General features: G+C 47.5%; 2 protein-coding genes across 5 annotated transcripts in view; one reads left to right on the forward strand and one right to left on the reverse strand.

Annotated features, from left to right (window-relative positions):
- Window positions 1-4,678: 4,678 nt before the first annotated feature.
- Window positions 4,679-11,386, forward strand: TIMM22 (translocase of inner mitochondrial membrane 22). Its single transcript, XM_030296605.1, has 4 exons — window positions 4,679-4,965; window positions 7,126-7,322; window positions 9,211-9,283; window positions 10,666-11,386. The coding sequence occupies exons 1-4, from the start codon at window positions 4,728-4,730 to the stop codon at window positions 10,740-10,742; spliced, it is 585 nt and encodes a 194-aa protein (XP_030152465.1). The 5' UTR covers window positions 4,679-4,727; the 3' UTR covers window positions 10,743-11,386.
- Window positions 11,387-12,949: 1,563 nt separating this feature from the next.
- Window positions 12,950-16,041, reverse strand: part of ABR (ABR activator of RhoGEF and GTPase) — a 185,770-nt gene continuing 182,678 nt past the window's right edge. For all 4 annotated transcript variants that reach the window (XM_030296602.1, XM_030296601.1, XM_030296604.1 and 1 more), the window contains one exon: window positions 12,950-15,906. In XM_030296602.1, coding sequence (XP_030152462.1) covers window positions 15,817-15,906 — 90 coding nt within the window. In that variant the 3' untranslated portion in view covers window positions 12,950-15,816. The remainder of the gene's footprint in view (window positions 15,907-16,041) is intronic.

Genomic DNA, 16,041 nt, shown 5'->3' on the forward strand with positions numbered 1-16,041 from the left:
AATTATGAAGAAAACAATCCATGATGAACAATTTACCAAATTTTAAATAGAGGATCAGTGGGAACTTTGAGGGTGTGAGCCTGGAACCGGGGTGGTTGTCCACCAAGTGAAGTCACCTATCTAATGCAGAAAAGAAAGTTCAACCTGGAAAGAGAGTCTTATTTTTTTTAATGTTTATTTATTTATTTTGAGAGAGAGAACGAGCAGCGGAGGGGCAGAGAGAAACAGAATTCCAAGCAGGCTTTGCACTGTCAGGGCAAAGCCCGACTCGGAACTCAATCCCAGGAACCGTGAGCTCATGACCTGAGTGGCAATCAAAAGTCAGATGTTTAACTGACTGAGCCACCCAGGTGCCCCTGTTATCTCAAAGTTTTAGAACCTCAAGAGATAAGGATCACCAAAGAAAGTTTTTCAGAAGTCTAAATTTTATGCCATTAGTAATAAAGCAGTGATTATTTATTCACAATCAAATTAGCTACACTGATTTTTCAGCCCTCCTCTAGAAATGTTATGTTATTCTTTTTGCTTCAAAAGCCCAAACGGTAGAGAACTTATCCTGCCTCTCTTAGAGGAGTGGACAGAGGGAGGTTCCTCACAGGACATGGCTTGACCACTGCTTCCAAGAAGTGGGGTGATTTGATAATGTGCTTTTGAAAACCCACATGACTAGATAGAAACCATTTTCAATACAAATGATTTTCAATCACAACTTTATTTGAGATATTGAAAGGTATTACTATATATGTTAAATATCAAGTAACAAGGTAGCAAAATATCTTAGGATTTGGAGAAAAGTGTATGAACTTTACAAGAAAAAACACCTTATGTTTTCAGGTGCTTTGGTGGCTTAGTTGGTTAAGCATTTGACCTCGGGTAAGGTCATGATTTCCTGGTTCATGAGTTCAAGTCCCGCATCGGGCTCTGTGCTGACAGCTTGGAGCCTGCTTCAGATTCTGTGTCTCCCTCTCTCTCTGCTCCTCCCCTGCCCACGTTCTGCCTGTCTCTCTCTCTCAAAAATAAACATTTAAAAAAAACACTTTGTCCTTTTGATCCTTTGCTTTCTTGTAACTTGAATGGATTCTCTTTAATTTTTTTTAGGTTTTAAAATTTTTTATTTTTTTAAAGTTAACATGCATAAAAGGAAACTGAATAACACAAGAAGCAAAGAACAAAGTCATCCATAATCACAAGCAGTTTACCAGCAGACTTCTAGGTCTTTAAATTTTTTTAATGTTTATTTATTTTTGATAGAGAGAGACAGAGTGTGATCAGGAGAAGGTCAGAGAAAGACAGAGACACAGAATCCAAAGCAGGCTCCAGGCTCTGAGCTGTCAGTACAGGGCCCGACGTGGGGCTCGAACTCATGAGCCGTGAGATCATGACCTGAGCAGAAATCAAGAGTTGGATGCTTAACCGAATGAGCCACCCAGGCAACCCAGTCACTTCTTATTAATATCTTCTCCTTCCATGAGTTTCTTAGACACCATATTTCCATCCTCAGCTCCTAGAGATCCTTTGGCTTTGGAGGTCATGGGCCAAGTCCCTTTAAAAAGAAAGTCACTTGTCTAGTACCCACTATCTACAGTGAATCAGTTGGCTATTCAGAATATCTATGTGGCCATACCTCCTGCCAGCAACAGGACTATTCAGATTACTCACCGTTACCAAATTCATATACAGTTCAAATCCACATAGGACACAATGCACTTTCCACTAGGATCTCCTTATTCTATCCCACTTGTGCTATTTCTTTGACTCTTGGGCTCCTGCAGCACGCTGAGAGAACTACAGGTGAGCTGGGGTCTCCCGGCCACCTGGGGTATGGTATGACCAGACCCTCCTCCCGTTCATCCGGAGTCCTTTCAAGTGATGAGTCGGATACTCAGACACTCAGAGTGTTCTGACTCTCCCTACAACACTTCCCATGAAGGGTTCATTTTTAACTGCCTCCTGTTCTCTCTGACCCACTGAGATGCTCCCCCTATCCTTGTGGCCAGAACAGACAGCCTGGGAGTGGGGAACCAAACTGTCACATGAGGCTGCTGGACTCCCCATGATGTCAGGGCCAGATAAATCCCTAGACTACTGGCAAAGGTTCAGCCCAGGGAAACAGACATGGGAAACCACTTCTCACTTTCAGAATATACTTGAAGAGGTTCAAGTTTTCCATCAGGTGAAACCCATTCCACCTATGGAAGGAGATGGGTGGGTAGAGAGAGATACCAGATCAGTGTCTGTAACTGTTCTCTCCCCATCTATGATCCAGGCCAAGGATGTTCCGTAAAAGGCTCCCTCCTTCATGTGCCTTGGCCACATGAAATTTCTCCACGTGCTGACCTGGATCTCACCGGAACTCTAATGCATACCCTTCATCTGGGGATTGATTATTGCTCTCTAATGAGTCCCATGGGTTAATTATTTAAACCATCCCTTGCTTTCCAAGGCTGCCTTACCTGGGACTTGCCTGTGGCTGGGGTGGGGGTGGGGCTGTCCCAACTTCTCTCAAATCCATCTGTGGCTCTTACAACCTCAGCATGAATCAGAGCCCTGGGCTCCTCACTCATCTGGAAGGAAAGGGTGGTTAGCAGGGTGTGTTGAGTTAGAGGTGCCTATGGGAAATGTCTGGTTCTTGTGCTTGTAAGAAAGGTCTAAGCTGGAGATGAAGATTTGGGAGTCATTAATGCATTAGAGATGGCAGTAGAGGCCACAAGGATGAGTTGCTCTGGTGGAGTGAGTTGCATGAGAAGAGAATAAAGGATGAAGCCCTGGAGGACCAACAAGAAAAGGTCAGGCAGAGGTGCCTGCAAAGAAGACTGAGCAACTGGAGAGGCTGCAGCAAAACTAGGAGAGAGAGGTGCTCACCAAAAATATGGAGAAATCTCTGAAAAGGAGGGAGGAGGGGCGCCTGGGTGGCCCAGTCAGTTAAGCCTCGGACTTTGGCTTAGGTCACGATCGGTTCATGGGTTCGAGCCCCACATCTGGCTCTGTGCTGACAGAGCCCACTTCAGATCCTCTGTCCCCTCCCCTGTCTGCTCCTCCCCCGCTCATGCTCTCTCTCTCTCTCCCTCTCTCAAAAATAAATAAACATTAACAAAATCTTTTTTTAAAAAAAGGGGGTGCTTGGGTGGCTCAGTTGGTTAAGCATCTGACTCTTGATTTCAGCTCAGGTCATGATCTCACAGTTTGTGAGTTCAAGGCCCTAGTCAGGCTCCACACTGACAGTGCACAGAGCCTGTCTGCTTGGGATTCTCTCTCTCTTCCTCTCTCTCTGTCCCTCCCCTGCTCATGTTCTGTCTCTCTCTCAAAATAAGTAAATAATTTTTTTAAAAAAAATTTTAAAAGGAGGGGAGGGCACCTGGGTGGCTCAGTTGGTTAAGCCTCTGACTCTTGATTTTGGCTCAGGTCATGATCTTACTGTTCATGAGTTCGAGCTCCACATAGATTCTGTCTCCCTCTTTCTCTGTCCCTCCCCTGCTTGCTCTCTATCTCTCTCAAAATAAATAAAAATAAACTGTAAAAAAAAAAAATGAGGGAGGAGTCAACAGTGTCAAATGTTGAGAAGTCTAGTAAAATGAGGTCTGAATTAGATTCAACAACTGGGAATCCACGCGGGACCTTCAGAGCAGCTTATTTAGCAGCCTGGTGGGGACAGAAGCAGGGGGAATCATACGCTGTGCTTGGCTGCACAGAGCACTCTGGGTACCAAAGAAGCATCTCTGCCTATGTTGCCTGGCAACGCTCACCACCTCTGTTTGCATTTATGTTTCTCTTAGCTATTACACTCAAATACACTGCTGGATCAGTGCGACAGTATGGGATCTATTTTAGTACCATAAAAGCTACTGTAAAAGTTTTTCTGGGTTCATATATAGCACTATTTCACAGTTTACCTTTAGGTTCTGAGTTTGCAAGCTGGTAAACACTTTAATTGGTTTAACATAATATAAATCAGGCTTCCCATGGCAATGCTAGCCCTACGTCCCCAATTCCACTGACAACAACTGGCTGGAGGGAGTAGCAGCCTCAGCCTTGAGCTCTCCATCTGGCCATTCGCCTCCACCTCCTACCATCCTTCCGATTTTTCTTATACTTGGCTAGCTTAGCTCATTTGTTCACTCATTTGTTGGGCCCCTTCTCTCTCCTCAAAGGTTTAACTGTCAAACAAAACATATATTGCATACATTTGTACCACGCTTTCACACTTATTTACAAAACACCTTCCATCATTTACCTCTCACAACCCCCTTCTTCAAGGAATGATGAGGCTCGAAAAGCAGTGGCGAGGCGCGTGCGTCCCCTGCCGTCACTCCGGCGCTCTGCAGCCTCGCGGGCGTGCTACCGCTCCCCACCCGGTCAAGAGCTTCAGAGGAGGCCGCCAGGCGAGTGCCCGCGCAAAGCTTCCTGGGAAATGCCTGGCCTACAAATCCCGGTACCCCCCGCGCAGCAGGACCGAAGCAGAGGGCGCTTTCTGTGGACTCTAAATCTTGTTTGTCAGTGCCACTGGATACTGCACGAGACCGATTCAGTATTCCCAAGAGGCTTTGGGGGAACATGATATCTCTTACGCCCGGTGCGCACGAACGGACTTTGCTTCCGCAGCTTCTTGGTCTTGCTGGTTGTGGCGAATCTGCCGTTGCGTCACGGTGGCTAGGCGCGCAGGCCCTCAACGGGAAGCTTGCGGAATCTGCTGCGGGAAGAACGTCCGGGTTTCTTGAGCATCTACAGTCATGGCGGCGACTGCCCCCAGTGCGGGGGGCTCCGCGCCTGAGGCGGCGGGTTCCGACGAAGCCCCGCTACAGTACAGCCTTCTTCTGCAATACCTGGTGGGCGACAAGCGTCAGCCCCGGCTTCTGGAGCCTAGTAGTTTGGGTGGGATCCCGAGCCCCACCAAGAGTGAGGAACAGAAGATGATCGAGAAGGCAATGGAAAGCTGCGCCTTCAAGGCAGCGCTGGCCTGCGTGGGAGGTGAGGCAAGATTGGGGGGCGGGGGGAGCATTGGGAGGCTGAGGGCTTGGACGGCAGAGGAGTCCTCTGCCAAGAAGACCACGCGCCTGGGAGGCGAGGAGCCTGTGGACCTCGACCTTGACTACACCCCTGCCTCGATCCATGAACTCGAGTAAACCCACTCTAAGCCCTGAGGTTAGTTTTCGCCTCTGGAAATTGGATCAGAGAATCGGTACTGTTCGGGCCGGCGCCTGGAGGTTGGTTATAAAATGGTTGGCTTCGTTCATTCATTCGTTGATTCGCTTTTAAATAAGGATTCTTTCAACAAATTGTCATAAGCAACTATCTCATGCTTGGTAGTGGAGGGACAGGGGGAGACAAGACAAGAGCCTGGTTCTCATGAAGCTAACATTTTAATATATAGAGAAACAAGAATGTTGAGAACGAACCTGGCAAGAGAGTACTGCAGACAAACGGGAACAGCAAATGCCAAGGGTCTTGTGGGAACCAGTCTGAAGTCTGAAAAACGGAAAGGCCATTGACGCCAATGTGATTAGATGGCGGTGAACAAGGGGGAAAGACGTCTGGCGTTGGCCCTTTTCTTCCCCCCCCCCTTTTTTTTTTCTTTTTTAAACCTTTTGAGGATTTGAGAATGTATGGGGTGCCTCTTGTAAAAAAGGTTGGCCACATCTGCAGAGGAGTTGAAATCTCATTGAGAATGAAAGACAATCCAGAAACAAATATGGCGAGAGTTGCAGATGTAAAGTATAGTTGAAAGCAAAGAGAGGGGTTTTGTTTTGTTTTGTTTTATTTTGTTTCGTTTTTAGTTTGGGGAAGGCTACATGAGGAGGTGAGATTGCAGCTGTTATCTTAAAGGATTGAGAGAATGGGAGTAGACTAAGAGGAAGAGAAATGTCCTTTCAAGTTGCAAGTGGGGTTGAGTATTTGGGCGTTTTGCCTATAGGCATTAGGGCGGTAATTGATGAACTTGATGACCCAGCACTGAATGTAGTGAAGGAAAGTCTGGTGCTTGGGGAGACCATACAGGGAATTGGCTAAAGTGAAGCTCTGTGAGGCCTGGCCTCGGTCTTTGTTCATCATTGTGCCTGACTCTAATACATCACTTGCATATTTGTTGAAATGATGAATAAGTCTTTGTAGTGCTCCAGGGTAGAAGTGATAAAGGCCCTAGATTAGGATGGTAATTGTGAACGTAGGGTTGTAGAGGAAAGCAAAGAGGCAGTCAGAAATGCCCTTGAGGGGGAGCCTGGGTGGCTCAGTAGGTTAAGCAGCTGGCTCTTGGTTTGAGCTTGGTTCATGATCTCACGGTTTGTGGGATCGAGCCCCAGATGGGGCTCTGCGCTCACAGCACAGGGCCAGCTTGGGATTCTCTCTCTCCCACTCTGTCTGCCCCTCCCCTGCTCTTGCACACTTATGTGCACTCTCTCTCTCAAATAAATAAACTTTAAAAAAAAAAAAAAAGAAAAATACCCTTGAGGTTTGAAGTGAGAGTGACTGGAAAGAAGGAGCCATAAGTAAGAAAGTCTGGACGGGAGATGCCCATGATTTCATTAAACATTGACCTTGATGTGATGAGAGGACATGTATATGGAAATGCCCAGCAGGCTCAGGAAGGCTCAGGGAGATGGGGACAGCACTGTAGGATTTGCCACTTGGCAGCTTTGTGACCTTAGGGAAGTTACTCCCTGAGCCTCAGTTGCTTCAGCTACAGAATGGAGAGGATAATAGTATGTACCTCATGGGACTATTGTGGAGAATAAATGAAGCTGTGACTATAAAGTGTCAGAGTACTTGGCACATGGTACTCAGTGACAGTTATGAATGTCACCATTGTCACAGGAGTGGTATGCAGAGTTAACAGCTGAATGTCTGAGTATAGACAGAATGAAAGGTTAAAGATTGAATCTTGAGGAATTTTAGACAATGAAAGGAGGAAGAAATCCAAAGGGAGACCAAGAAGAAGCTGTCAGCAAGGTAGTTCTTAGCTTGTGTGATGTGGAAACCAGGTAAGTGGAGAGCTTGAGTGGCAAAGTGGAGTGAGGGGGCAGCAGGGAGCGTCCTCTTTGCTGGTGGCCATCCAAAATGTGCTATTCGAGTAGGACCTCATTACAGTAACCCAGAAAACATGCCAAAGAAATCTTCATCTCTGTTTGTTTTTAGGATTTGTATTGGGAGGTGCATTTGGGGTATTCACTGCCGGCATTGATACCAATGTGGGCTTTGACCCTAAGGATCCTTACCGTACGCCGACAGCGAAAGAAGTTCTTAAAGACATGGGGCAGAGAGGGATGTCCTACGCCAAAAATTTTGCCATTGTGGGCGCCATGTTTTCTTGCACCGAGTGCTTGGTAGAATCTGTAAGTGTCTCTGCCTTCTGAGAAAGCCTTGCCTGTGCCATGTTATGACTTCTAAAGAGAAATGCTCTGAATGTTAATTAGAAAGCAGATCAGAAATGTCTGGTACTCTTAGCGAGTATGGACCATTAGTCCATAATGTAAACTTCTTGTGCATTTATGATTTGGGCTTGTGTTATTTTTTACTTCTTTTTGTAAGCTAGAAGTTAATGATTTTATTTTTTTAAGTTTTTAAAATTCTAGTTAGTTAACATACAACGTAATATTAGTTTCAGGTGTACAATGTAGTGATTCAACAATTCCATACAACATGGGGCTCAAACTCACGACCCTGAGGTCAATATTCACACTGAGCCAGCCAGGCACCCTAACGGTTCTATTTTTAACTTTCTGAGGAAACTCCATACCCTTTTCCAGAGTGTCTGCACCAGTTTGCATTCCCACCAACAGTGCAAGGGAGTTCCCCTTTCTCCATGTCCTCACTAGTACCTGTGGTTTCTTGTGTTGTAGATTTTAGCCATTCTGACAGGTGAGAGGTGATACCTCGTTTAGTTTTGATTTGCATTTCCCTGATGAATGATGTTGAGCATCTTTTCATGTCTCTGTTAGAAGTTGGTTAGGTGGGCCTGGGTGGCTCAGTTGGTTAAGTTTCCGACTTGGCTTCCACTGAGGTCATGATCTCACAGTTCATGGGATCAAGCTCTGCATTGGGCTCTGTGCTGGTAGTGCGGAGCCTGCTTGGGATTCTCTGTCTCCCTCTCTGCCCCTCCCCCACTTGCACTGTCTCTCTTTCCAAATAAATTAATAAAAAAAAAAGTTGGTTAATGATTTTATTTAAAAAAAAATTTTTTTTTAATTTATTTTTGAGACAAAGAGAAAGCACAAGCTGGGGAGGAGCAGAGAAAGAGGGAGACAGGAACTGAAACAGGCTCCATGCTGATAGCACAGAGCCCGATGTGGGGCTCAAACCCATGAGCTGTGAAATCATGACCCAAGCAAAAATCAGAAGCTTAGCCGACTGAGCCACCCAAGTTCCCCTAATGATTTTATTTTTTAAATTAAAAAAAATTTTTTTATAATGTTTTTATTTATTTTTGACAGAGAGAATGAGAGACAGAGCATGAGCCAGGGAGGAGCAGAGAGAGAAGGAGACAGAATCTGAAGCAGGCTTCAGCCTCCAGGCTCAGATGTCAGCACAGAGTCTGATGCGGGGCTCAAACTCATGAACTGTGAGATCATGACCTGAGCCGAAGTCAGACACTTAACTGACTGAGCCACTCAGGCACCCCTAAGTTGTTTTTTTTAATTAATTTATTTTTGAGAGAGAGAGAGTGTGAGAGAGGGAGGCATAGAGAAAGAGAATCCCAAGATTGAGATGCTGGGCTCAGTCTCACGAACTGTGAGATGATGACCTGACCCCAAATCAAGAGTCCAATGCTTGGGGGGTGGGAGGGAGGGGAGGGTGGGTGATGGGTATTGAGGAGGGCACCTTTTGGGATGAGCACTGGGTGTTGTATGGAAACCAATTTGTCAATAAATTTCATATATATATATAAAAAAAAAAAAAAAAAAAGAGTCCAATGCTTAACCAGTTGAGCCACCCAGGCACCCCAGAGGTTGGTTAATGATTTTAACCATGGGACTTATTGGAGAACCAAAGAGATTTTGATTACTTGTCAAATTGTACGCTTGGTTTCTGCACTCTGATACCACCTTCAGGAAGCATCCAAGAACACATTCAAATTAGGAACTATACTTTCGAAAGCAAAGAAGATTAGGTTTCCTTTGGGGAGGGACTAATTTAGCCAGCTAGAAACGCTGTGTTTTTTCCCCCTTAATCATCTTGTCTGGCTTGTTTCTTTGGCTCTAAACTGCACTTCTCCACCCACAGTACCGGGGAAAATCAGATTGGAAGAACAGTGTCATTAGTGGCTGCATCACTGGAGGAGCCATTGGTTTCAGAGGTTAGTAAACAACTCTCACATGGTTTTCTTTGTGGCTTCGGACAACATGCTGTAGTTAACATTTCCAAATGTATGAGTGTTTCAGGGACAGCCCAAGGCATATGTGGACACTTGATATTCTTCCCTCTGAGAAGTAAATCACATTTACTTTTGTATTAACTTCATTTTGGAAACTTCTAGTGTCTAGATCAGGATTTTTCATCTTTGGCACTATTGACATTTTGGACACGTAAATCTTTGCTGGAGGGAGAGTAGGGCTGTCCTTTGCATTGTAGGATGTTTAGCAGTAACCCTGGTCTCTACCCCCTAGATGCTAGTAGCATCCCTTAGTTGATCACTGAAAGTGTCTCTAGACATTGCCAGATTTTCCCCAGGGGACAAAATCACCCATGGCTGAGAATCACAGAAGGATCTAGATTTTAGAACTGGGCTCACATTGAAAAGATGGGAAGAACTTCCTCCCAGTAATTCCTGGAATGTGTTGCTCTGCAGGATAAGTACGGAAGCATGGCTAGGTCTCACTCAGCTCCCGAGAGCCCACTTATTCCAAACGGCAGGCCGTGCTGAACTCGGAGCTCTGTGCATTTCAAGTAGCTAAGACATTTTTGTTAATACTGTACAACTGTCAGTTTTAATATTGTATGTAAGTTATACAGTCATGTCTTTTCATGTTGAAGATTCTTAGACTCCTACCCATGGAAAGCCAAATGTCAGGTTGTCAGCCGTAAACAACAAAGAAACCAGTCCCCTGCACTTCTCCCTGTTGGCGTGCCCGTCAAGAGTGTGATATGGGGTGTCAGTGTCTGGACTCTGCACAGTGTCCATTGCTGGGCCACTCTCCCCTCTGCCGTGCCCTGATTTACCCAAATAGGCTGTTTTCTCATTCTCTGAGAGGCAGGATGATTTGCTGTCCTTAAAAGCTGCTTTTGCTCCTCTGACAGCCATTTGTGATTTATAGAGTAGCTTTTCCTCTGGTCTTCCCATCGCTCCGCTTTGTCAGGGACTCTGAGAAGCCTGGCTCCCTCTGGGACTGCTTTGATCACCTTCCCAAGAATTTATTTCATAAACAAATCAGGGTAACAGGCTGTGTGCTTTCACTTGCTTCCAAGGGCTGGTTCTCTTAACCAGTTTCCTGCCTGTGAGGGGCTATTTCATGAAGCTGCAAATAGTAATTCTTCGGAGTGAGAAAAGCCAAATGCACACTTATATAAAGCACACTAGAGTAGATTGTATACACAGCTCGTTGAAGTCTTGTGGATCTGATGGGTTTGTTGAATGACTTCAAATGCTTCCACGGGTTTCTGCATTCATGGGGCAGGCAGACTCCTGAATGCGGCCTGTGTTCGTCACTACACGTAACGCCATTTCTGTTTGCTTTGCAGCGGGCTTAAAGGCCGGGGTCATTGGTTGTGGAGGTTTTGCTGCTTTCTCTGCTGCGATTGATTATTACCTACGGTGAGAGTTATTGCCTCCAGGGAAGGACAGTGCCAGCCCAAGATTAGAGCTGTTCCGTGGAGGGCAGTTTCTGTACCACTCTGAGGCACTTGCTTCCGAGACCGAAGACCTTTGTTTTCCCTCGTGTAGTTGGTGTGGTGAGGGAGCCACCTGGCTGCTTTCTGCCCCCAGCCTCTGAGTGGCCATACTTTCTGCTCCTGGGTTCTAGCCACGCCTAGTGGGGGATGTGCCATGGCAGCCTCTCTCGGGCAGATCAGGAGTCAGTGTGTTGACTTGTAGGAATTAAGCTCCCCAAAGCTCAGTCCTGACCACAGCTGGCCCTCTGGTTGTTTGGTGCTGGGAACAGAGGCGACTGGACGTACACCAGGAAGTTCGGAGCTCCAGGCAGTCATCCATCTCACACGAGGGCAGGGCACAGCTAATTTACACCTTCTCTCCCATTTTGTCATTATGTTTAGTGTTGTCTTTGTTTAAAATTATATTACAGTTTAAAAGGTTGGTTAGTTTTGGGGCGGCGGAGGGGGGATAATGACAGAGTGAGTCTTTGGTTCTGCCCCTGGAGCCGGAGCTGTCTTGTCCCCTCCTCTTCCACTTCCCATTATAAATAATAAAGGCCGTTCAAACCATAAAATAAATGAATAAATAAAAGGTGGTTTATTTTTATTTTCAAATTTCACAATTCCCAAAAATGGTGCCAGGTAGCCCAGAGGTTGAGAAAGCGCCTGAGCGTCTGGGTACATTTGATTCTCAGGGTTTGCAGAGGAGTGTTTTCTGAGTTTGTTACTTCAGCCAGGGCCTGCCCTCCAGGAAGCCCAGCCTAGCCGTGGCCCAGGATGCATCAGAATTCCACGCGTAAGCCCTGGCCTCTTCTAAAAACCCCATAGGCTGCCTGGTGGGAAGGCCAGCAGTCCGAGCCATGTTGGTTTTAGGCTCTGACCGCTGGACCAGGCCCAGCTCAAGGACACAACGTGCGCAGGGTCCTGCTGTGGTCCTGCTAAGTCACAGCAGCTGCTGGTGAAGATCGGCTGTTCACCACTACGCTCGTTCTCTGGTATCAGGGTTTTTTGGGTTTGTGTATATGTATTTTAACATCTTAGTGTTTTTTATTTGATCTAGTGGCCTTTTTCTGACAACAGAAGCTCATCCTAATTGTGTGCCCTGGGGCAAAAGAAAATAGGCTTTTGGTTGGGATCTGCCCTGAGACCTTCTTTACTCCGGTGCTTCAGTGATAACATGAAGGTGATGAGCTCAGGCTCTGCCACTTGGGGGCAGGCAGGTAGGCTTTGTGGGGCTGTATAATTCCAGCCGCCTTCAGCCAGCAGTAATGCCTCCTGTTTTCAACTGCATGCTAACTTCTTCATCTTTTCTTTTTTCTTTGCTTTCTTTCCCCCCTTCTGCTGTCTTCTAGCTCACCCACCCTTAACCAGAATTCACTCAGCTGATGTGTCCAGATGCCCCAAGTGTGAGTGTGTACATGAGTGATAATGTCCAACTCAGTTGGCAACACCTTCCTCTGGCTATGCATGCTGTTTCCTTTGCAATGAGTGTGAGCCAACGCATTCCTGTCCTTATGTGGTGAATTCTATATAATATCCCGTCCAGTCTCACAGGTGTGAGACTTCATTGCCCCTAGGCCAGCTGGAGTATCCTCAGAGGTCTGGGAACAAAAGAGTGTTTCCTATACAGTCCCTAAATATGTCACCTATAAGCACTTTGAGAGCAAGAACAGACACTCCTACCTGGCAGCTGTGATACCTGGCATCTTCTACCAGCCGGTCCAGAAAGTAGGGTCAGATACGCCAAATGAGGACAAGAAATGCTGCTTTCATGACCGCCTTGGACAGATGAGCCCTAGGCTGTCAGCAGCCATCACTTCAATAAGCCAAGCATTGTCCACATTGACTATTCAATCAAGAAAGGAGATGAATAGTTTCCTGTTTTAGATGGCTAAGGAGTCAGTATGAGCTCATAAACCAAACACCAATTTTCAGAGACATCTGTTCCTGATCTCCAGAATAAACATAGTGTCCAATGGCTTAGGCTGGTAGGAACCTATATTAACCCCACTGGCTCTCCTAAAGGGAGACGGGGCCCCCTAGAGGATCCAGCCTCTCCAACAATCAGACTAGGCCAAAAGGCTGCCCCAAAGACGCCCACTTCCAAGGAAAATGTAGAGAAGAGTTTACATAAAATAAGAAAACTCCCCTGGGATGGACAACTTTCTGCCATCTATTGGAGGTACACTGATGTCCAGGTTGTTGGGGCCTTTGTCCTTCATGAAAGGAATTGGTTAGTGACTGACCTGAGACCTCTGTGAAGCACACAGAGGGGGCTGGGCTCACCTCCCCCCAAGGTGCCACAGTCCCTGTAGGCTGAAGAGGAGCTCAAGGGAAGTTGACTAGGTGCACAGATTCCTGGGAGCTCCCATCTGGATGCAGCTGGAGGAGTTAAAATGTTTAGATTGGTGGTCTTCCCTGGACTACTGAGTATACAAATGTCCACACCACAGGGCTGGGTTGTGTGCAAATGTTGGGGCTTTGCATTTTTTTTATTAACATTTTCCTCTCACGTGGTTTACATCAATTTATAATAATCTACATAGGTTGAAACAGAACATAGACCAAAAAAAATATATCCTTACCAACTTAAAGTGAAATATTAATGAAGGTTCCCATCCTACCTGTATCAGCAAAAACTGGCCGCCCACAGCCATTGCCAGCAGGGATGGGCATACTGGGATTCCTGCAGCCTGTCAGCTGGGCTCCTGTTGGCACAGCCTGCCCGGCTGGGCACAGTGGCTGGGGATTCTGGGCTGCACGGTCCCTGACTCTCAGGAGAACCCATGGGCTACTTCCTTGATGCAACTTAGTCCATGTCTGGTACCTGCCCCTCCCCACCCTGGGGGTGGAATTTATAAATATTCTGAGCCTTTTGCATTCCTCAGCCCCTGCAGCCTTCCTCCGGTTCTCAAGTTGCTTAAGCAAGTTTGGGGGGTGTGGTGGCTACCTGATGCTGAGAAGCAAATGTCTCTTGGCACCCATTTTTTGGCTGTAACTAGCTCTAACTGGTCCTCCAGTTCATTACCATTAATTAATGGCTTTTGGAAGCAGAAGCCACCAACTCCTGAGTGCAGAGACTCCTGGGATGGTCACAAGCTGGGATCTTTAGACTCAAATGGTGTTCTTTCTCCATCTCTTGTCCCAGGGAGCAGGGCTCCTCGCTGAACCGCTAACAGGCAGCTATGTATTTCCCTCCTGTTAGGCATTTCTTTCCTCTGATGTGCACAGAATGTGTACCGTTCTGCCCAAGATTGGGCAACAGGTGTAAACAAGATCAGAAAGGGCCCTCCCTGCCTCTCACTGAGCAAATGTTCTACCTTTAGGTCCAGCAAACCCTTCTTTAAAACTCCGCCCTGAGCACAATCTAAGGGAACCGTTCTCTACTTCTCTGCCACATGGAGCCAGAGAGCCGTGTACTACAGCTCAAGCCTAGGAGTGTTCTCCGAAGCCACCTGCCACATGCCGGCAGCTACTGCTCAGGTGGGAGGAGATACCTCTCAGTCCTTTCAGTGTGGAGAAAGGGGTCTCCGAGCTGGGAACAGAACCTGCTGATCCTCTGCTCTGGGGAAGAGTGTCAACAATGAAAGTCCCCAGCAAATCCCAGTCCCAAAAGAGGCAGCTGCCCATGACTCCTCATTCCTCCCCACTTCTGGAGTTGCCTAGAGTTCACCCAAAAGGCTGCATCTAGAAGCTGTGGGTGGGGAGGGAGGCAGCACCAGGATGACTGGCTACTGCTGGACCTGGACCCTGCCTGTGTTTCCTAGGCCCTGGGGGACACACGGCCTCGGGGGCTGCCCTGTGGCAGTGCTTGGCTGTGGAGGATGTGTAAAATCTAAGGCAAAGGTACCGCAAGGTACGAGAGGCGCCAGGAAGGACTGCCTCCTGGATGGAGCCTGCGTGTTTCTAGATACCTGCTTCAGCCATATTAGTTGCCCCCCTAGAGACCTGGCTCCACTACAAAAGCCACTATAATTCCTTGTTGCTGAGAGCCACTTCCCCCCAACTCGGGGCACCTGGTGCTACATGGCACCCCTCCAAATGTTCAACCTGTCTTGTTTCCTCAGCGGCCCGCCTCCCGCCTCCCCTGATTCCTGACCCTCCGGCTCTCTTAATATTGGGTCACTTCTGAGTCTCTACACTCAAAGGAAATAGAACACCAGGGGAAAAGGAACTGAAAAGCAGAAGAAACAGTGAAAGATGCCTCAGTGAAAGTAGGCAGGAGACAGAACAGATAAACCCCAGAAATGGAGATTGTCAGGTGGAAAATTCCAGAAATCTGCTCTCCAGCTCTGTGCTAAGCTGAGGATTAGTGTGAGTCTGTCCCCTTGTCCAACATTTGCACAGGCAGCAAGGCAAAGCAGGTGTGCTTCCACAGGTAGAGGACAAGGAAAAGGCTGGGGGCGGGGGGCAGCAAGCGGCAGCCTTTGACAAGCCACCACCGCCACCGCCACCCGGGGTCTCCTCAACTTTCAAAGTGATGGAGCAAAAACCAAGGCTGCACATGCATGTGGGCAGGCTGGGAGGAAGTAGAGGGTGGAGGAAACCCGAGGAGAGGCTGCCAGGAGACTGCAATCTGGGAGCAGGGCCAAGAGAGGATAAGCTGGCAGTGGTTACAGAGCGCAAAATAAAAGCCCTTGGACTGGACTCAGGAGGAAAGAAAGTGTTGGAGGAAATGAAAGAACAAAGCAGGCTGTCTGTATGCCCATACTGGGTCGGTCACTACCATTTCTGCATGACAAATAGACATAAAACAATTCCTGAACAGCACGGGGCATTAGACACAACTAGAGGTACAGAGGGCGGGGCCCGGGGCATGGTGGTGAGGCTGGGGGCTGGGTCAGCTGGCTTTGTACAAGGTGGCACGAAAGATGCACATATTCCAGTTCTTGGAAATCTGTGTCCCTTGGAGTCTGGAGTGCTGGGTTTGGGAGTTTTCTATTGTAGTCTTTCAAGTCTGTGTTGGGTCCCCCGGCTGGAGGGGCTGGCTCGGGCCGCCCCCACAGCTGATCCCACCTTGGGCTACACATCGGTAGAGAAGTACAGTGTGTTCCGCTTCAGTTCTGCGAAGGAAATGGGGGGGTGCTGCAGGTAGTAGAGGAGGACCTGGACCTGTGGGGGGACAGGGAAGACTCAGGCTGGGTCCCCGTCCTCCCAGCCTTCTGATCTGTTGAGAAGAAACGGTCCCTCCTCTGTGCCGCTCCCCTCCCTGCCCTCAGGCCGCTTGGCCTCCCTGGAAGCCCAGCT

The sequence above is a fragment of the Lynx canadensis genome, chromosome E1, assembly GCF_007474595.2.
Source record: "Lynx canadensis isolate LIC74 chromosome E1, mLynCan4.pri.v2, whole genome shotgun sequence".
NCBI lineage: Eukaryota > Metazoa > Chordata > Mammalia > Carnivora > Felidae > Lynx > Lynx canadensis.

Bases quoted from the DNA above. Each gene is read 5' to 3' on its own strand.
- TIMM22 (XM_030296605.1), top strand. From the start codon at position 4,728: ATGGCGGCGACTGCCCCCAGTGCGGGGGGCTCCGCGCCTGAGGCGGCG. The intron at 4,966-7,125 runs GTGAGGCAAGAT...GTTTGTTTTTAG, and splicing joins AGCGCTGGCCTGCGTGGGAG to GATTTGTATTGGGAGGTGCA. The intron at 9,284-10,665 runs GTTAGTAAACAA...TTTGCTTTGCAG, and splicing joins AGGAGCCATTGGTTTCAGAG to CGGGCTTAAAGGCCGGGGTC.